At 41.9% G+C, this 21475-nt stretch overlaps 1 protein-coding gene across 1 annotated transcript in view; it reads left to right on the top strand.

The window, feature by feature from the left end:
- Positions 1-223: 223 nt before the first annotated feature.
- EMCN (endomucin) overlaps positions 224-21475 on the top strand; it is a 44229-nt gene continuing 22977 nt past the window's right edge. The window contains exons 1-5 of the mRNA XM_042870499.1: positions 224-386; positions 13843-13902; positions 15630-15734; positions 16099-16215; positions 19704-19820. Of these exons, the coding sequence (XP_042726433.1) occupies positions 326-386; positions 13843-13902; positions 15630-15734; positions 16099-16215; positions 19704-19820 (460 nt within the window). The 5' untranslated portion in view covers positions 224-325. The remainder of the gene's footprint in view (positions 387-13842; positions 13903-15629; positions 15735-16098; positions 16216-19703; positions 19821-21475) is intronic.

Genomic DNA, 21475 nt, shown 5'->3' with positions numbered 1-21475 from the left:
GCCTATTCTAAAGAAAGATCTACCTCTGTTCAGAAACTTCCCTGACCTCTTGGCCGAAGAAGAACAAAATAACGTATTAACAAAAACACAGTTGGCTGCCAAAGAAAAGGAGTTCCTGTAAGGACTGAAACAATAAATCTCCTCCGTGCTGAACTCCCAGAGGGAGTATGCTGTGTTTCCTCCTGTTCTTTATCAAAGTCCCCAAAATAAGCAGGAATGGGCAGTGACTAGGCACAGTCTCCATGGAGTAATTAGGGCCCACGGCAGTGCACAGGAGCACTCCCTGCCCAGCTGTTTGCAGGATAGCTGCCGGCCATCACCCAGCATGGAGCTCCTGAGGACTGTCTGCCTCCTCCTTGCTGCACTCTGTACCTGCGCTCTGGGTCGTAAGTTTTTGGGCTTTTTTCAGCTCAGCTTGTCAGTGTTTTGCAAGCAGAGGCTGAGCTAGCAGGAGTTGTGGGTGGTTTTTGTTTAGAGCTTTTTGGGAGCTCGGGCTTGTGTTTTTTTTTTTTTTTTTTACTGTAATGCAGTGACTGAAGGGCCATGTGCTGGAGTAGAAGGCACTTGCTGGTAGCTGAGCTGTGTGTGAAAGAGAACTTTCCCGCCATTGTACTTTTGGTGACAGCTTCCTTTCTGGGCATCGTGGACCTAGCTCCTCAGTCTGAGAGGAGTTAAAAGCAGTGTATTAACTAGTCTTCTCTGTTCTGTTTTCCTTTGCTGAACTGAAGCATCTGTTGTAGAGGGAGCTTAAAAAGGAGGGGGTTGAAATGTCTGTCAGGTTTTGGGAACGCTGCTTTTGCAGATCGTGCCTATCCTGGTGGACATCTCTGGCTCTGTACTAGCAGTAGTTTCGGCTGAGGGTTATTCTTGGGAACATGCTTGGATTTACTCTCAAAGAAATGAGGTCTTAGGGCACTTATCATGTGCTAAACAATAAGGGATGAAAGCCTGAGGGCAATACTAGTAATCGAGTGTGGTACCTTTTAAAAGTGCAGATTGAACCAAGTCTGTCTGTGTTCGCATAGTCACTGAACTGCTACTTGCACTATTGGTCAGCTGAGAGATGTTGCTTCTAGGCTTTAACTAGTAAATCCTGGAAGGGTGAGAGAAATAGTAACAGTGACGAAAATCTATCATCATCTTTGTCGAAAGATGCTTTTTAAGTCAAACCTGCATTCTAACCATGCTTTAATTTGCCAACCCTGTAGTGCGCGCATGCATAACCAGATTTGTACATTGCCTCTAAATGATTTTGTGAGTCAGAAGGTAAAAATAACACCAGGTTAACTGCTCAGTTAATGAACTTCTGCTCAGATGATGTGGTGAAATCCAGTATAGGTTATGTCACTGTCTAGGCTTATCACTGTTAGGGAAAAAAAAAAAAAAAAATCAATGCTTGAAATTAAAAATAACATAATTGCAGAGAAAGAAATGCTTCTAAAACTATGCTAAGTAAATATGAGCCCTGAAAGTCTGCACTGAGATACTACATTTTCTCTGTCTGCTACTCCCAGTAAAAATAGTCTTCCTGTCACTGTTAAATCTTTAATTTCACAACTTCTGAAAAGCAAAGCCAAGCTGGATCAAAAGGAACGTATATAAGACAAGAGTCCATAAAGTTTATCGGGAGGCAGCACACACGGGTGGGAGAAACTCTGTCAGTTTTACACAACTCTTTCTTTAAAAAGGATTTTTTTCTCCTCTGTGTGGTATGAGTGGGGCAGAAACGATGATGGTGAATAAGCAGATTTCCCATAGGGTATGTTTGCTCTGAAGCTTTGTACTCCACTCAATTTTGATTCTCTAGAAGTGTTTATTTAAGAGTTTTATTGCAAGACAATAGTAATAATTCTGTTGGTAAACTCACAAGAGGAAATCAAAAATACATGTTTAGCTATGTGTCTCCGCATCGTTCAAGTAAAAGAATACAATCTGGTCAAAAGTCCTTCTTTGTGCCATCACTAGCACTGAATAATGAAAGCTGGCAGCCTGGACTTTTTCAGTTTATTACCTGGTAACACAGAAACAGTTTTATGCAGTTTTATTGTCTAATTTATCCAGTTGGGCAGGCCAAAATTATTGGATTTCCACGATTTGTGATCACTGAGGTATTCTGTAGATCTGGGCTGCAACTGTGGGACCTGATTATCTGGAAAAAGGATGGCTCACAAGGAGGCTGACACCGGCCTCCTGTGTGTGCAGTCTCCCTGTTCTGAGCAGCAGCAAGGCATTGCTCCAGTTGCTTAGAAACACCTTTAGAATTTGAAAATTGTGCTCAGTAAAAGTAGGAGAGGGGGGAAAAAAAAAAAAAAAAAGGAGAGAAGGTCAGATCGCACTCAAGCATTTTAATACTCTGTCTCCCAGGTTTGGGAGCAGTTTATCTCAAACTTTGCCAAGATAAACAGCATGTGTGTTTGCATCCTATTCAGACAAAACACATGAGCTGCCTGTCTTTGCATCATCTGCAAGCCATGGAGAGGTGGTTCAGAGTATTTCCATTGTGTTTAGTAAAGGCTGTGCCCAGGCTTCTGTGCGGCTTCTGAATCTTACGCCTTGCCTTCAGCCTGAGTGTGGGTAGGGCTTTCTTGATAATTTTCTAACTCACCTTGGAAGGTTGCATCTTCAGAGTCCCTCTGAGAAGGTGAAATCTACCCTCTGCCAGTATGTTACTGGAGCTGGTTTGTGTGTACATAGGGAGGCTAAGGGCCTTCTGACACCCTCTTCCTTCTCCCTGGGCTTTTCCCCATCTTCAAAAGCAAAATGATGCGCTGTAAGCAGGAGTTCTTTCCTGATCATCTCAAGATGCCCTGTTCCAACATATTGCCCTCCATTTTTCTCTGCTCCAAAGTGCATCTCAAATAGAAATACTTTTAGGATCAGTTCAGGACATTTCCAGCTTTAAACAACAAAGCATTAGAATGGGGCTTAATTGCCAAAGGTCAGTGACCAGATATAAAAGCTTATCTTCCTTTGTGATGCATTTGTAGTACAACACAGTTTCCTTTCAGCTGGGGCATCAAGGTTTCTCTCCTACACAGATGACAGCAGAAAATATAAGGCTAGTGCTCATCTTAGCATCAGCCTGGAGGTGTTCAGGTTCTGCACGCTGCAACATGCTGTCTGGCATTGTGGATGCGCCATGGATGAGCCTATTAATGTCTGATTAGTGACCCCTGTTGACGGTGAGCAGTACCTTTGCTGCCCGCGAAACTGATGGCACTATGAAATAAAACAAAGGCACTTTTCACTTTGGGAGCAAAACTTGGCATGGGGATTCTGAAGCTGCTCCTTAAACTGTGGAACAACCCTGAGCTAGGCACTTCCCAACTCCTTTCCTGTTAGGGGATTCTGTAGTTCCTGGGGTATCACCCTGACCCCATCACACTCTGGTTATGACAGCCCAAGGGAAGTCCCACCAGAGCAGGGTTCCTGTAGCAAGCACATGCATTTGCAGTTGCCCGAATTCTGCTTTGCTCAGTGTTAACTAGAGGAGATGGGTAGCCTTCCCTTTTCCACCTCAGCTCACATGTCAGCAAGTCCTTTAAAAAAAAAAAAAAAAAAATTCTTTATTTAGTTAACAATTTTGAGCAGTTCCTGAGCAGAGGTCCCCACTATCTGGTTATTGTTTGTGGCTGTGCTGTGGGGGAGACAAAAAGTGTGCAGGCTGTCACAGTCAGATCACGCTTATCTCTGAAAATGTGAGAAATGTGAATAGGGTTTAGATAGACAGCTGCCTTTTCACGCTGGAACCCAAACTTGAATGTCTTGAGAGTTTGCCTGTTGTGGAGGAAAAAATTAGAAGTCTTTGAGGTATTTCCATCACTTCTAGCAGTCTGCAAAGAAAACCACGTGTTCTAGTCCCAAACCTGAAAGCAAGTTTGCTGCATTTACTGAGGACATGAGCAGATGGCTTAATACCTGCTTGGTAAGAAGAGAGTGATTTGCAGCAAAAATAAATAGCAACTGATAGTGAAGGGCACGTTGCCTGCAGCGTTCAGCTGCAAACCTGGATGCATAATGCTATAAAACAGACTCTACAATGGCTTTCTCATCTGAAAATGTACTAGTATGTTTTCTTTTTTGTTTAGCTGTTTCTTTCATCTGAATTAGCAACAATTCTCAGTCTTTTCAAATAAGGATAAAAGATTTGCTGAAGCTTGTATTTTGTCTTGTTTTTCTACATAGGAAAGGACCTTGATTTTTGTCTCCATTTTTATTTATTTATTTATTTATTTATCTAATGTCTATTTGGATCCTGTGTGGAAAAACCTGCAAAAACACCAATGAAAAGTAATCTTTACAAAATGTTCAACCTGAGGAAGGAAGCACTTTGGACTGGTACCTCTTAGTAGCCAGACTAACATCCCAGTCCAAAGGGAAGTCAATTCCTGCATCGCAGTCCTGTGGAAAAGGCATCATCACTTCTGTTTCTCATGAGAAAGGGCTTTTTTGTCTGTATTTTCTGCTGAGACAAACTCTATAAAGACCCTGTAACAGTTTTACTTGACAATTCTGTAGATCAAGAGAGTGTATTGGATTTGTGTATGGGTAGCAGCTGTTATTTCTAATCACAAATCAGGAATTACAGACCTGGGTTTGCTAGAAGATAAACATTTACTTTTGGGTTCAGCTAGAACTCTAAAAATGTGTATCCCAGATTTCATGAGAGAAGTCATACCATGACCTGCCATGCAAACCACTGACATGTTTAGCAGAGTAGCGAAGCTTGGCATTTGTCTTGCCAAGGTGAGCTCTTGGATGCACTGCCACTGGCACACTGTGTCAGGCAGGCCAACCTGCTGGAGATAACAAAAGGGAAGACGTACTTTGACAAATCCATACTTATAACAGGGCAAGGATTTTCTAACTCTTTTTAAGTGGACACTGGATGCTTGCCTGACTTTGCTACAGGTGAAAATCCCAACCTATTTATAAACAGAGTATTTTCACAGCAGCTTTTAATCTCTTTTTGCCAATGGCACTAACCTGCACCTGGGTGTTAGCTGCACACTTTAGATAGCAACACGTCTCAGGTCACTGAAACCGCAGAGCTGGCACATGGTTATGCATCACATTTATCTGCTGCAATCTTTCTGCCTTGTCTTATCTCTCATGAAATTGCATGTTTTGCCAGTATGGGAGCACTACCCCCACCTTGCTCTCTGAAGATTTCTACAAGATACATAATCATTTTCAAAGGCACAATTGGTTTGTCTTAATGCCTTGAGTTCCCAGGGTAGTGCTTGGTTTGAGTCGATGTAATCAAATCTTTAGGATTAAATTAATTAAATCTCTGATTATATTAATGAGATGTTTGTGCTTCCCGAAGATTTTTTTCATTTTTAATCGTCAGCAGGAGGAGGATGTTATACTGGAGCTTAACAGGTTTGGCGAATGAGGTAACAACTAATAAGAATGGTAAAAGATTTGGATTTTATATAGTATGAGGAAAACCTGCTGGCATACTTACTGTCCTTGGCCAAGGATTTGCGTTACTTTCCTCTGTAAAATGCACGACTTACTTTTTGAGGCATGTTTTTATTACAGGAAAAATGTTTGAATTGACAGGAGTCTTTTTTTTCCATTTCACGTGCTCAATGTTGAGTCTAGGCTTTTACTGGAAATACAATGTTGACAGCCTTCTAGGTGTGTGAGATGGTATTTATTTTGGTGTGAGGACAACTCTCTATGATAGAGATATCATATGAGATATCAGATGAGATATCCTCATCTTGGCATGGATTATATATCACGCTAATACAGATGAGGTAAATATCAGTATTTGTGAACTCATTCAAAGACTGTGGAAGTAAAAATGCCACCACGCATTTTTAGATGAAATGGGGAAAAGGTCAACAATTGATCTGGCAAGAAAGAGAAATTCAAGCATTTTCACCACAGATTATGGGCTGCTCCATGCCTGGGACCGAGGGCTGATCTTGGGCATGATTCATAGCTGATGTTTTCACTGTCATTTGGGGTCCCCAAAAGCCAGAGTACTGCCCCACAATCACAGTTATTGTCCATCTCCCCCAGTTCCTGCAGGTAGTCGTAAAGGCAGAAATCGAAGGAAGTATTTGGGTCCAGCATAGATCTTGGTAGTTTTTACTCATTTATGCAAAGGACTGTTGAAATTTCTTTCCGGAAAATACAGAATTCTTTGATTGTAGCGATTTTTGGACATTCTCCAGCATTTGATTCTGTGCCTGTTCTGTGCCAAAAAGCACATAGCTCTTGGAAAAGATGGACACTGAGCACTGCAAAGCTGGATGCCCAGAAGTCTTGTTACAGTTGAGCACCTTTAGGTTCCCTTTGATAAGTCTTTTCTTGCAGCAGCAAGTTGTTAAAGCTCATTAACGTCTTTACTGTGGTTCAGAAGGCAGCAAATGTATTTACCATACAGTGGACTTCCCTTAGAACAACTCACTAATGTAGTTTTCAGCATGTAACAAGAGGAAGAACTTACTGAAGGTAAATGTCAAAGAGCCCTGTACACGAGATATGCCAATGACAGAAAGAGAAATGCATGGCACAGGTATGAGAGGTGAAAGCTGATGAGTGCAGGACTTCTTTATTTTTTATTCTCACCATTTTTTATCTGCTCTGGTTCAAATGTCTTTAGCATATCCATTATTTCCTTCTGCATGCTGCTGTCTGTGCAAATAGAATCATGCAGCGCCTCTCCATGTTGCTGGGTTTAAGTGGACTAGCACACAATTTACCTTACAGGCTTTATGACCCATTCTTGCAGTGTGCCATTCTGCTTTGTCTCCCCAACTGCTTTCACCTGGCCTTTCCACAGACTGGTACAAAACACTATTTTCAAGGGCTAAGACTGGAAAATGAGGGTTGATCACTTAAGGAGAAAATGATCAAGTGAGAAGGGTTTGCAAAGGAAGTGATAATTGATTTGCAACAGTCATAATTATCATAGTGAATGAAGTTGCACTAGTTGCCCATAAAAGTGCAAGAGGCATCTACAACAGTACTCCAGGACCTGTTTTGGACATTCGCCTTGGGGCACTCAGTACCACTCGGGCTGTGTGCTGGACATTGTGAAGAGGTGAGGACAGACCTGGGTGAGTGAGGAACTACACTGAGATAGAAGCAATGCACAATGTTTCCCCAGGAGTTTTCAGGCTGCTGATGCTGCAGATGCTCTCAGAGCGCTGCCAGGAGAAGAGCACGGGCTGCTGTGGCTGAATCCAGTGCAGGGCTGGTCCCGGATGTGCTAAAAATGACTACATGGCAGCAAAGGCTACAGAGGCTCCTTCCTGATCTGTAAATTACTCATGTTGCTGGAGGTGCATTTGGGTAGCCAACACTGGGCTGAGGAAACATAGGACACAATAATTATGACTTTGCATATTGAGGGCAGAACTCTGTCCACCCAGGCTCCTCTTCCCCTCACACTCCTTCGTGTCTGCCCTACCCCAGCACGCCCTTTCCTGGGAAGTAAAAATAGGTCTGCAAATGGCACAGTGAGAGCACAGTGCTATGTGCATCAACATCTTGGTCTTTCCTGTGCAGGGCAAAGGCTCTCCTTTTATCCTTTTTCTTTCTGTGTTCAGCAATGCACAGCATGTAAAAAGCTCTTTCTGATATGAAAGTGCACTCATTGAAGACATTTAAAAACTGATTGAGCATGACTAATGCAGGGGGGTGGCAGTTTGTTTTTCATCCTATAACATAACCCTCAGTAACTCCTACCTTTTATCTTACACAGAGATGGGCAAATACATCACCATCAAAGGGTGACAATCTACTGCTTTAAACAGCTTTAAAGGGTTTAATTAAAACCTTTTAAATAGGTTTAGCAGGTTTAAATAAAGAGAAGCACGGAGCTTGGAGTCTTTGTCCAAGGCAGGCTTGAGTGCTGATGAGCATGCTGAGTACAGTTATTACTTTATAGAGTGCAAATGACATTCTCATCCCTCTTGAGCACACAGCACTGAAGATACCCACCAAGCTTCACACAGGATCAGAAAGTGCACTGAGGAAGTTTGCAGTTAGGAGGGCTTGGCTGGGAGTTTGTGTTTCTGTTACATACAAAACCAAGAAACTGGCCCAGACTTTGGTAGCTATGCATGCAATGCAGGGGCCAAAGCTTTGTTTCCTGCCTTCATCCTGCTCCCACCGGGAGAAATGACTGTCGCTCCCTCCCTTTCCTTCCTCCCTTCTGTGACAGCAGCCTGCTCAGGAGCCCCAGTGGAGGAGGAAAAGGCTGAACCTTAGCAGAAGATCTCTGCATGTGTTGTGTGTGCCTTCAGTGTGCTGCTGAGAGATGTGAATGAAAGAGAGGCAGCAGGAAACAGGGTCTCCATCCCTGCATTTTGCTTTTAGCACTGCCTGTAGCATCTGACTTCACCTCACAGGACTTCACCTCAAATACAACCAACAGTGCATTGCTCTGAGCCCATTGACCTGTCCTTCTGGTCAATGCAGTAAGTTTGTCAGGACAGAAAGCAGTAGGCTGGCAAAATGCTTTTCAATCCTGACATGAACCATGGAATCAATGAAACAAATCAATGTCATTTGGTTTTGGAGAAAATTCATCTCGTGATTTCTGTGTTAACAAAATATTTCTGATGAAATTGGAGGTTCTTAGGGTTTAGCCAAATAGCACAGATAGAATTCTCTGCTCTTAAAGCCACCGTGTCTTGAACCTGCAGTTTTCTTAGCAATGCATTTCTCTTAGTACCAAGTAGCTCTTATTTGTGTACTTAGAACAAAAGGGAAAAACAGCAACAACAACAAACTTATCTTGGTAGAATTAAAATAGTTTGCAGAAACACTGAGAGAAGACTGAACAACAGTTATCTAAAATAAAATTCCTTTCCGTACTCTGCCCTTTGATGCAGCTTTCTGCTGCCTTTTCAGAGGGCTGATTGTACGTGGAACACATGTTCCAGACAGTGCTAAATGTTGAGAAAGCTGCAAACGTAAACTTTGCAGCTTGTATATATGTTATCATTCTTTATATGGGAAGGTCTACAGATGCATCTGAAGCCTTGAAAAGCAGATCTCTCTTTATTGTATAACTATTTTAATGATAACGTGGTACTACTATGTGTTGCAGTTTGTAGTCCTCCTAAAAAGAAAAGTGTGCTAGTATCTCTCTTTCACTGATTGGAGAATGGGACACAGAAAGAGTCTGCATGGCAAATGCACAGAGAAACACAAGCTCGTCTGAATATGGTTGATTAAGTACCAGAAGCTTCACCTAAGCTAATTAAATGACATTGTCCCATGCAGCCTTACTGCAAAGGCTGTGCTGGGCTGTAGAAAGCCCACATGGAAGGCTTCTTTGTGTATCAGGAGCTAAAGCCCAAGCTCAACCCCTAAATTTAATGTATTTGAGTGCTTTTGAGTTCAGTTAGGAGGTCTTGAGTGAAGTCTGAGCAGGTGCAAAAATTGTTTTGGCTACCTGCACATGGGAGTGATGTTTGTGCAATGGGAGGTTGGCAGCAGATGGACTACTCATCTGGGCAGAGCGTTTTCTTCTTTGAAGGATGCTACGCAAAAGTACACTACAAAAGAAGAGAGATCTATCTCAAGATTTCGGGCAGAAGGCAGTGAAGAAGGAAAGTGGGATGGATAAGGAGAGAAAACAGAAATAAGAGTAGTAAGAGAACTACACTGGATCTGGAGAAAAAAACAAGTAAGAGAATAGAGAGATGAAGCAGCAAGACAACCAAAGAGAAAATGTAATAAACAACACAGCTCAGAGGTAAGAGTGAGAAGGTTGTATATGCTATTAGGCAGCAGCAATTTGTGAGGAGCTCTGAGAATACTGGGACCAGCTCTTGTTCCAGAGTGGCTGTGCCTTCCTGCAGCAGGGAGGTGAGGCAGGCAGCTGGAGTGGCTGGAGCAGCTGTACAGACAACACTTGATCATGGGGTAGCGTGTGCTCTCTGGGAAAGGGCCATGGTCTACTTCTGCCAATGTGGAGAAACAGAAAGCAAGAAAGTAACATGAACTTCTGCATGTCTTATGTACAATTGCAAAGGCCCAGTGTCAGATTGACATATGTGAAATGCAAAACACCACCTGCAGATTCTACAGTATAGCCTTGAAGTAGAGAAAAAGCACATACAGCACCGAAAACCTGGAATGTTCTAGTCCAAATTTCCCTTGTCTGCTACCTCTAGTTTCATCTTCGGCAGTTGCAATGGGAAGCTTATTCCTTTGCCTTTCTTGCAGCCCCAGCACAAGAGCTGTTACCGCACCTTCCATCAACCTTTTCCTCTCTAGGCTAAGTAAATGCAACTCTCATCATTCTTCCCAAGTGGTCTTTTCTTCCTAGACTCCTGGTGGTTTCTACAATCCCGTCACCCACTCACTCCTCATTCTGATTCCCAAGATGGACCTATATCTTCAGCTGTATCTACACCAAGGCTTATCTAAATGGTGAAGGGGGTTCAATACGAACATATTGTCTATCAGCCTAGTGCAAGACCAGTTTTAAAAAGTTAAAAGTTGAGTTAAAGACAGGCTATTTCACTATTTCTGTAGGGATAGTGACTTTTCCAATAAAAATCATTTTTTGAAATCAGATTTAGATGCCGAAGTAGTAAGCGCTGAGTAATGAAATATAATCAAGACATATTTTGAACAATTCATTCATCTTTAAAAGTGCTTACTATTTGATTTTTTGCTATTCATTTTCGTAATCAGCTGTTTCTTAAGGCATTTAAAGCTTAGGGCTTTCTGTCCTGTAGTAGTTTGTAACACAGTAACAGCACTGCCGATGAAATATCATGCAGTCCTGTCTGGTTTTTTTCCCCTTTATTTATTGAAGTAATAGCAGGTGCATAGTTAACTCAAGTTGAAACCTGCTTATCTTAGTCTTCCCTGTGTAGAGTTGAAAATAATAAGATAGAGAGAAGAAGGAAAGCTGGTGAGAGATCTGAGCTCAAACCTTGGAGATGGAAGCCCAGATCAAACATTACAGTTTGAGGACAGCTGTGGCCACTGGTCAGCTCTGCCTGAGCTCAGGAACATTGTTGGGATTTTTGAAGAAAGGAAGTTAGCTCAGAGTTTCAGCTGGATCATTCTTAGATCATATCTGAAGACCAGGTACAAATGGATTTACTGTTGTTTTAATTTTAGAACAAATGAACCATCTAAATCCAAGCCAGAGAGGACAATAAAGGCACATCCTCTGAATCTGAATGAAAAAAAAAAAAAAAATTACAGTTTCTCTTTCCTCAGTTTGGCCTTTTGGTCAAAGGTCAAATGTTTATTGAGCTCTTCTCATTCCTTTATATCTTTTCCTGCTGCCCTTTTGTCTCACTGTCTCTGAGCCTTCCTGCCCAGACCTCCCATCTTCTTCCTGCCTTCTTATCTTCCTTCCACTTCTGATTTCTTCTCGCCTAGCTCTCTACTTTTAGACACGCTTTTCCTTTTCTGTGTGGATCTCCCACTGACAGCAAGCACACCACTCTTTAATCTACTTCATGTTGCATCTTAGCCCTTTCCTCACACATCCTTCAGGCACAGGAATGGAACCTTGCGGGGCACCCATGCTCCTCTGGCCAAGAGAAGAGGCTGTGTGAGGGAGCTGCTGCCAAGGACGTTTGGGGTACTACCAACGTGAGGACTGTGGAAGAGTTTCTCTCTCAAATAGCTGCATCTAAATTTGTCCAAAACTGTGTAGATTTAACTCAGGTTGGTGGTCCTTCGTATGAGGCCATAGACAATCTGACAGGAGCAGAAAAACTAATATTCCTCTCTTTTCAGCAACAGCTTCTAATAGGCCAAATTTCCACTCTCACTTTTAATCCCTTGATTTTATCCTTAACATTGCAAATAAGAGCATAATAATTCACCATCTATCTCTACATTTAATCAATTGATGCCCCCAAAATCTTAGCTAACTTTAAGCATTTCTGTGTATTGCTTTCAATATTGCGTATTTCTTTCACGTGCTTTCAACAATTGTGTATTGTTTGTAAAGTATGCTTAATTATCCACCATTTTAAGGTAGCAATTCATTCATCAAACTTCACTGCTTTCTACTCTACTAATCTAGTTTATCTCTGTAACAAAATCAGCAACTTGTGATTCATATCAAAGCTACAAATTAATTTATTAGTTTTATATATACATGTATATTATATATTTAGTTTTTAGTTAAGTTTTGCACGTAAAGCCTTGCAGTGGTCTTTCCACAAAGCCTTGCTGACTTGAAGAAGGAGCTAATCAGCCAGTGAGTGCCTTCAGCTGACATTACAGATGTAGTTACTGGGGTATGTTCTACCGAGCCATGTGAAGTATTTGCTCTGTTGTAAAAACATTCTGGTCTGGAGCTATGGCCTTGTGGTGTGGGGAGTTTTGTCACCAGCTCTTAATGACAACAAAGAGGAGTAATATTCAGTATTTGGGATAGCTCCCTAGACAAAGCTGCTTTTTGGTCTCCTTGGGTAGAATTTGTTTTCAAATATTTCACGTGAGGACTATGAAGCATTATTCTGACTGCGTAACTAAACTGCGGGAAAAACAGTATTTGGATGCTGTGTGCAAGGGTCTGAGCATGGCCTGACAGCATTCGTGCAGTGGGAAGCAGGCCCGTAGGGAACCAGTGAGCAAGTGCATTAGGTATTTTTCCCCTATATTAGATTTGTGACTCTGGCAAGCCTCGACTGGAGCTTGTGAAATGTTAACAGAGCACAGCATGCTGAGCAGAGAGAACAAAGTTGACTGTTCTGCCCTGCAGCCAGAAGGCAGAGAGCATGCCAGCAGATATTACCATGAATGGAGTCACACAGGAACAGCGATGTGCCACCCTGACTCAGTGTTGCGATGTCAGCGTTACAGCATGCTCACGGCATATGGCAAGATGTCACACTCTGAACCAGAGGATCTGGCTGCTCTCATCTCACTCTGAGCTGAGCTCTTCCTCCTCAGATACACCCATATAGGTCGTACAGTGATGTGCAATGCTTGCAGAGAGCCCCTGGTTTTGACTTTGTAGCTTTTTCACTCCCTTAGTTTTTTAGTAAAATATTTGAGTGTCCCAGAAGTGAGACTGAAAATTTTCTTACTTGAAAGCTAGGTGAGTTATGCTGTTATAATTTTTTTTACAGACAGAAAATCTGGAAATTGCGTAGCACTTTATTTGATAATTTGTGGGGGTTTTTTTGTTTGTTTGTTTGTTTGTCTATTTGATTCGTAATATTGGAAATTTTCACCTGCTAACTTGACCTCATGTTTTAAATATTGCCATTGTTTATTGCAGTAAAATACCTGGAGCTGGAGCATTGTCCCAAGGGCAATGTGGAAAGTCAATTACTGCTCAAGGCAGTGCTTCCTAAACCATGTTCTGTGAATTCTTTTCTTGTCTCAAATACAGGAATTGCAGTATGCTGGAAAGCCCTCCTTAAGTGCTTGCATTAGCCAGGGAGCCACTAACCACCTTTAGTTGCTGGCAGCAGGGATTCTCTCATAGAGCTGGAAATTGAGTGCTTCCTCTTGCAAGCAGTTATTTTACCTCTAGTGAAGACTCATATCAGCTGTGGTTGTATTTGAGGAGAGGAGATTAAAAAAAACCAGAAAACCTACAGTTGCTCCATTTTTTTCCAAACCAATCTTAAAAGTTGTTAAGACCTATTAGCAAACAACTTGCAGTTTAAGGGCCGTATCTAATGCTCCCCGTTCAAGCAATGAGGGCAAAGCTAATAGGTTGAATAGCTTGTGATCACAGTTGTTGCTCCTGCTTACAGGCTTCTAAACTTGATTTTCTATAAAGTGCTTGCTGCTATCTGCCTTATATGCCTATTTAATGATAGACAGATCTGGAAGATGGCTAAACTAATGTATTCCTTTCTGTGTTTGTTTCAGAAGATGAAATTTCAAACACTACTGTCAGTGCAAACGTTTCTGCATCTACACCAAAAACTGGTAAGAGTTCAAATTCATAGAATCGTAGAATCATAGAATGATTTGGATTGGAAGGGACCTTTAAGATCATCTAGTTCCAACTCCCCTGCTATAGGAAGGACATATCCACTAGACCGAGTTGCTCAAAGCCCCATCCAGCATGGTCTTGAGCACCTCCAGGGAGGAGGCACCCACAACCTCTCTGGGCAACCAGTTCCAATGTCTCACCACCCTCACAGTAAAGAATTTCTTCCTAGAATATAGTCTAAATCTATCTTCTTTCAGTTTAAAGCCATTTTCCCTCTTCCTGATCCTACCTGCCCTTATAAAAGTCCCTCCCAGCTTTTCTGTAGGCTCCTTTCAGGTAGTGGAAGGCTGCTATAAGGTCCCTTGAAGTACTCTCTTCTCCAGGCTGAAAAGCCTGTCCTCTGTTGGCCTGTCCTCGTAGGGGAGGATCTTATGAAAGATTGCTATTGACTGTATTGTATCTGTGTGGGCTAAATATCAGCTCCTTATTAGTTCAAATGTTGAAAATGGCTGCATTGAATGTGATGCATCTGAGGAAGAAAAACTGGAGATGGGACCATGTTTTTTGATAACTGAAGATGTTAAAGAATCTGTTTTGGAGCTGAGACCAATGGGATAATAAAGATGGATACATTCAGTGTTATTAAAGGAAGAGAATAAGATGCAGCCAGAGAAAGTCTGAATGTTTTTCCTATGAGAAGAATGAGACATTTTCAAATCGTGCTGTAGTTCTTTTATATTTCAAAAACCCTGATGTTTATGTCTGTTCTAAAAGCATTTAATAAGGAACTGACACCTCATTGTGAGTGAGATCTTTAGACATTTCAGTGAATTTCCCTTGCAGCTTTTTGTCACACAGGAGAAAGCAGTAATTTGTTGTAATACTAATATTTGTTTATGTCTATGAGCAAAGCATCAGAAGCCCCCAGTGAGGTTAAAGCTCTCTGTGGATGTGGAACAAGCTTCCAGGGAGACTCTTTCTTTGAGGCACTGTTATTCTAGGCAAACAGCCAGTAAAGCAGGAGGAAAGGGAGACAGTTATATATTCTGGTGTGGCCATTGTATTTAGAAGTACTCTATCCATATGAGAGAAAGTGGCAGGTCGTTATTTGTTCCTATTCTATCATATTTCCCATCTCTGAGCAGCACTAGAAGAGGGAGCGTGACAGGGCTTGGGTTGTAGGCAGGAATAGGAATGAGCCCCTGTGGCTGAGGCTGACAGTAGTGCTTTCTGCTTTTATTAAGTGATGGAACAGAACTCTGGGCAGCTTTCCACCATCTTTGTCACATGGCAGCTCTGAGACCCTCTTCCCATAGCAGCAACTGACAGATTCCTGCTGCCTGAGGATGCCCTTACCTCCACCACCAGCTCTTGTCCCTCTGCAGGAGGGAGCTTCCAGGAACTGCTGTAACATGAGCACTGGGTTCATGCCAGGGATTATCACATGCTAGAGACCATTATTCCTCTCACTCAGATGTCCAAAGCTTGGCTGCACACCTTGGAGAAGGGCCTGCCAGGCTTTCTGTGACCTCCCAAGAAATGTATACCTTCCCTCTGATGTGAACTGTGCTTGTTCTGAGCCCTCTCGAAGCACTTGTGGGCAAGAAAGGTCCGTGAGAGCCTGACTTCAAAGAGAAACTCAGCAGCCTTTGTGAGAGAAGGCAGCTAGTGGTATGGGCTGTTTGTATGGAATAAATAAATAAAAATGCCTCTCTTGCAGAGGAAGAAGCTTTGAACACAACCACTTTAAGAGCAACAACACTGCTAGCAACAAAGCTGACAGCAACTACAGCCTCAACTATGACTGTGTCCATTACAACAAGCTGTAAGTGATGTTTTCTTGTGCTAATGATTGAGTCTGGTCCAGTGGACACTGAGCAGCAGTGCTCTTGGTCTGGGAATGCATTTATAGATGGTCACATCCTTGGTAGTACCTCCAGAGCCATCAGGCTCAAGGAAGATCCAAGCCAGGTCTGATAACTGCGCTATCACAGACTTGTGCTCATGGGGATGTCCCACTGATGGGGCTGGGTTTCCATACAGAGGAGAGAGTCTTGTTCCTGTTGATCTTCAATTTAAACTCTGATTTTAGTCCTACTGCAAGCAAAGCGAAGCAAAAGTAGATTTTTTGTGTGTGCAAATGTGTATATAAAATTGACAAAAAATTTTCAACATTCTTTGTTTAATAGATAACACAACTACTCCAGCTAATGCCACAGAGAGTAGTACGACACAACATACAGCTGTGCAGCAGCCAGCACAGGCGACCCCTACAGCAAGAACTGAAAGTGGCAACACAACAAGTGGTGAGTGACAATTCCTTGGAGCCATTCCTGATTCATCATGCAGTGCGTTTCTGTAAAGCAGTAAGGAGCAATAGGAAGAGATGAAAAGGGGCAATTTGTAAAATGGATTTAGAGCTTTGTGAAAGCAGAGCTCTCCTTGCTACCTACAAACTATATATCTCCATGAATCCTTCTGCAGAATCTTACACGCAGAATATTATAACTTTGATTTGTAGTGGAGGTGACCTGAAGCCATTACATAGGATTTGAATCTCCCTGTGACTGGGAGATCTGTATTTGGAGGGATTTTCATTTTTATTTTCTTCTGTTTTGGTAAGTATTTCAACAAAAATTATTGTATGAGATCTGAGTGGTGTCCCCCTTTGTTTTTTATTTTATACATACAGTTTTTCACATAAATAATACTGTGTGAGTATAACATCTTCAACATTACAAATAACTGTTCTCTTTCTTATTATGAGTCAAAATACTGAAAGCAGTGAGATGATACTAGTTACTCTGAGTCAATCTTCCCATAAGTCTTCAGAAAAATATGTATGTTGGGCCAGTGCCTCAGATGAGATTTCATTAAAAAAAAAAAAAAAAAAAAAAAAAAAAAACCACCAGAAATACCCTGCATCAAGCAAGTAGTTGGAATAATTTAAGCAAGAATAATAACATATATATTTAAAAATGTAATGAAAATGAATGATGAATGAATTTATACCTAAAAGCAAGGCTTACTTGATTCTCCCTTCCCTCACATGAACAGGAAGATTAAAGACACTGCCTGAAAGTCTTCCTCAGTGCAGGACTGGGACAGTCATGCTCCATGAAACGGATGTGGGCTTAGTGAGATTTTTGCTATTAAAATGGATATAATGGGAAAGCTGCTATCGCTGCTCTTCTTTTTTTCTTCCACTCTTGCAGTCAGCTTCTCCCTCATTTTGTGGTTGACCTTAAAGAACTGAGGCAGGATTTGATAGTGCCTATATGAAATTTCCAAATTTTCTTTCATGACACCTGGTTTCTAATACAACACAGGCATCTCTGCTGGTCTGTAACACAAGCCATCACTTCCCGTCCTTCAGTCCGGGCTAGAAGCATTAGTAAATGATCTTATCCACACAGTAGAGATGTGACAGGGCTTCCTGTCCCCACCGCAATTTCTGTGGCTGCTGTCTCCTCCCATTACAAATTCAAAGAGAGCCTCCAGCGTTCCGTACACTAGGAAGTCAGGCACAGGACATTTATTTTTTTTTCCCCTTAAGTCTTCTGTATTTTTCCCTCTGCAGGCCATAAGTAAAATTTCCCCTTTTCCTTCTGTGCTTTCTAGCCCTGACTGTTATATAGGAAGCCAACAATTAGACTTGCCTCCATATTTTTCTTATTTATTAGTACATGATATCAAAGCCAAAAGTTCACATTTAACTAAAAGAGTGATTCCCTTGGACACTTCAATAATTTTAAATGGTGTCACGCTACAGCCAGTCACACCTGTATGTGAGATTTCATGTCCTGGGACACTCAGTGTTACCAGAGTCTGCAAAATGAAAGGCAGCAGAAGATGGTGCTCTTCCTCCCCCAGCTGTCGATCAAAAGTCAGCACTCAGGATATTAAATTGCAAACTGTTGGTGGGTTTGGGGCTGTGATGTTTCTGATTTATCCTGTGCTTCTTTCCCGGAGGATGGTATAACGTGATGCATGGAAACATTAAATATTAAAAAGTGAGAAAAGGAAAGAGTAGAAGAGAGAATTTTCATGCCAAACTGCTGATAAGTAGGCAGGAGGAGGGTTAGGCTAACAGCATATCTCTCAGTTGTCCTTGGATTTCTGTCACAGGCTGCAGGTACCTGTCATGCTTCTGGAATGCCCCGTGCAGCAGCTGGCTGCAGGGATGTGCTCGGCAGGGAGCAGCTTCCACCACTTTTGATACACTCCAGTTTTTCAAAGCTTTTATTAATGCAGTCTTTAATGCAAGTGATTTTGCAGGCTGTTAATTTCAGAGGAGAGATGTACGTGTCACCTAACCAAGTCCTCACGCTAGGGCTTCAAAGGGTCGGTGTTCCCCATAAAGGAGTATCCTGGATTCATTGACTGGCCAAGTAATGCTGTTACAGATGTCTGTTCTCTCTGCTGCACATCTGCTGCTTGTTTGAAGCACCATGTGATGTCAAACCTCATTAGGCTGCAGCCTGCTGCAAGGAAGATTTAGAGTACCGTTGGGAAATGCTGAAACACACGTGGGTGATATGTAGGTTAAGTAGAAAATCCTGCTAAGATCAAGCAAAGATGTGTGCTGAATTTCAGCTGGTTGAAGAAAATGAAAGGTTCTGGGAGCACAAAGAGCAAGGAGACAGCTGAGGCTTGGGCAGCAGCCCTGCAGGGCAGCTTCACGTTCCCCTCCTTGATTATTCTTTTGACAAATGCGTGCCAGTATGCTGTCATTTCTCTCATCAAAGCTTCTGTGGGGAGAGTGGTGTCACCTCTGGGGTGCTCTGCCTTGCCACAGTCATCCTGTCCAGACAGCTATTTTACAGTCTTTACCATTTTATTCTTATGTTGCCATATTATTCATCAGCAGTGACTGATAGCAGGGTGATTTGAGTGCTCCCCCAGGGCGGGTGGGACCCTGATTTCCAGTGGGATACAGTGCTGCCACTGCAGTGGTTGGATATGGATGCTGCTGTCCGCATAGGCTTTGGGTAGAGAAGCCATTGGTTTAGAGAAGCAGACAAGACATGTCTGCTTCTGCCCTTCTGCATCGGGAGCTTGTTCTGCAGCCTCTCTTACCTATGGTGAATTTGATAGTCACCATCTTGCATGTAGTTATGCTGGGTTCTGCGGGTAGACAGAAAAATCACCTGTGCTGTAGCAGCTTGAACTCTTCTGCATGGCTATTGTCGTCCTTGTTTCCATGGCCAGACAGTGCCTGTGTCTGGACTCACCCTAGACAGCAAATCTCATGGCACAGATGGCCTCAATCCTCTACTGACTGTGTGGGAGGGCAGCAAAAAGGCACTTAAATTTTTCATACGTTAATTTTCAGGAATATATTATTTCTCAGACCTTATCAGCACAGAATGAAGTAATTAACTCTACACTTAATTACAATCCTTAGAACTTTATAAAGTATCTCATTACCGTTATGTGACAGTTGTGGCAGAAGCTTGTATGTGATTTATTATTTTTTGTAAATGAAGGTAAGTGATAGAAAGCAGGAAGCTATCAACCCCATCAGCCTGGTTTCCAAAGTTAGTGTTGTCTTCTGGCACAGGCATGAGGCTGTTGGATGCTAAGGATGTGCTTTAAAGATGCCTAAGCTACGTCAGTCCTAAAAACCTCATAGGGATTGGTCAGTGTTTGACAAAGGTTTACCTGAAAGTATAGTTCTTTCTAACCTGAACTATCCTCTATGATGGTGAGGGGATTTGACAGGGGGATGGCTGAAAATCTAATGCAACCCTTCTGATGGTGTGTCTTACCCAAATGTCTGTCTTGTTTCCAGCTGTCCAAGTGAATGGAACACAATCTGCACAAAATGAGAGTGCTACAACTACTAAGACAGGGACTTTGTCTCCTACAACCTCTTTACAAGAAAATATTACTGCTCCTGGAACCTCAGGTATGTCTTGAAAGCGTACATTTCTTCTTCCTATACACATAGTCCAAAAGATGTAAAAGAATTTGAATATCTTCTTTATATGCCATGCATTGTCCCAGAATGAGGGCTACGTCTTTATTCACGCAGGGTATGATGTCACCCTGCTAAGAAGTTACGAGTGATGGACAAACTTCAAAAGATTCATAGGAAACTCAGTGTCATTACAGAAGGATATAAATTAAGATAATAGAAACCTTATATATGCTGTATGTGGTCATTGTGTAGCACTGACTGCCAGAGGAGGTCATTGAGATAAATTCTTTGGCTGCAAAGCAAAGGAGAAAACAGCTATAATTTTTACAATTGTTAATAAATCTGTAGGGCGTGCTAAAGCATATGACCAAATTAAATGACATTGTTCAAACTACAATACAGTCACATGCAAGGTCAAAAAGATACCAGTCCTTCCAAATGCCTGCCTAGCTTTATTGTTTTTCTGAGTGTGTTTTGTTGTATTTATCCACTAAGGAACTCTGTGGCAAATGTAGATGCCAGTAATGGGAGTGCTCATTTATTACATTTCTAGCAGGCTTAATTTTCCTAGATTTTGAAGAATTACTTAGGTTTTCTCAAGGTCTCTCGAGCTTTTACTCAGTGCTCTGAGCTACACATACGTAAGCCCAATAAGAACATTGACTTTGTTTGCATTTCCCAATTATTATTAATGTTTAACATTTCCAGAGGGATAAGAGACTCTTTACAATTCCCTGGACTGTTTGCAGCAGATAACTGAGTGCTCAATAATGTTTTGTTGTGCTAAAACTTAGCATGGTGAATGGGTGTTTACTGCGATTCTTCTCATAGTGGATGGGATTAGATACGCATGTATAGTAATATCAGTACATGCTAAAATGCTTTGAAGGATTCCAGGGAAATTGAGATTTTTTTTCATTTTTAAGCTATGGCCATTAATTTAGAGAGGAATCATTAATTATTTTAATAAACCTATTCCCCATAATACATATGTTTTGAGTTGTATTTAATCATGAAAGATATGTTAAGGCTCGTGCAATGCAAATAGATTATTTGAGACAGTCAGCACAGCTTCACCAAGGACAAATTGTGCCTGACCAATCTGGTGACCTTCTATGATGCATCAGATAACAACAGATGACAGAACAATGTCATCTGTGTGGACCTGTAAGATCTTTGACCCAGGCCTACAGGACATCTTTACCGCTGTATTAGAGATTAGATGGATTTGAAGAGTTGTCTATACAGTGGATAAGGAATTGACTGGATGGCTACAGCCAGGGAGTTGTAATCAATGGCTCTGGTATGCTCCCAGGTGTCTTTCTTGGGACCGGTCTTCAAAATTTTTTATCAATTACATAGATAGTGGGATTGAGTGCACCCTCAGCAAGTTTGCAGATCACACCAAGTTGAATGGTGTAGTTGATACAATAGAAGGAAGAGATGCTACCCAGAGAGACGTGGAAAACTTGAAAATTGGGCTCACTTGAATCAAATGAAGTTCAACAAGACCAAATGCACTGAGATGGGGATAATTCCACATATGAGTGATATGGGAGAAGAATTAATTGAGAGCAGCTCGGTGGAAAAGGATGTGGAGGTCCTGGTAGATAAAAAGCTGGACTTGAGCTGGCAGTGTGCTT

Source organism: Lagopus leucura, unplaced genomic scaffold (genome assembly GCF_019238085.1).
Source record: "Lagopus leucura isolate 7727_CA_CO unplaced genomic scaffold, USGS_WTPT01 Super-Scaffold_100004, whole genome shotgun sequence".
NCBI classification, from domain to species: domain Eukaryota; kingdom Metazoa; phylum Chordata; class Aves; order Galliformes; family Phasianidae; genus Lagopus; species Lagopus leucura.
The sequence above is the reverse complement of the archived record's forward strand: the minus strand, read 5'-3'. Positions and strand labels throughout refer to the sequence as shown.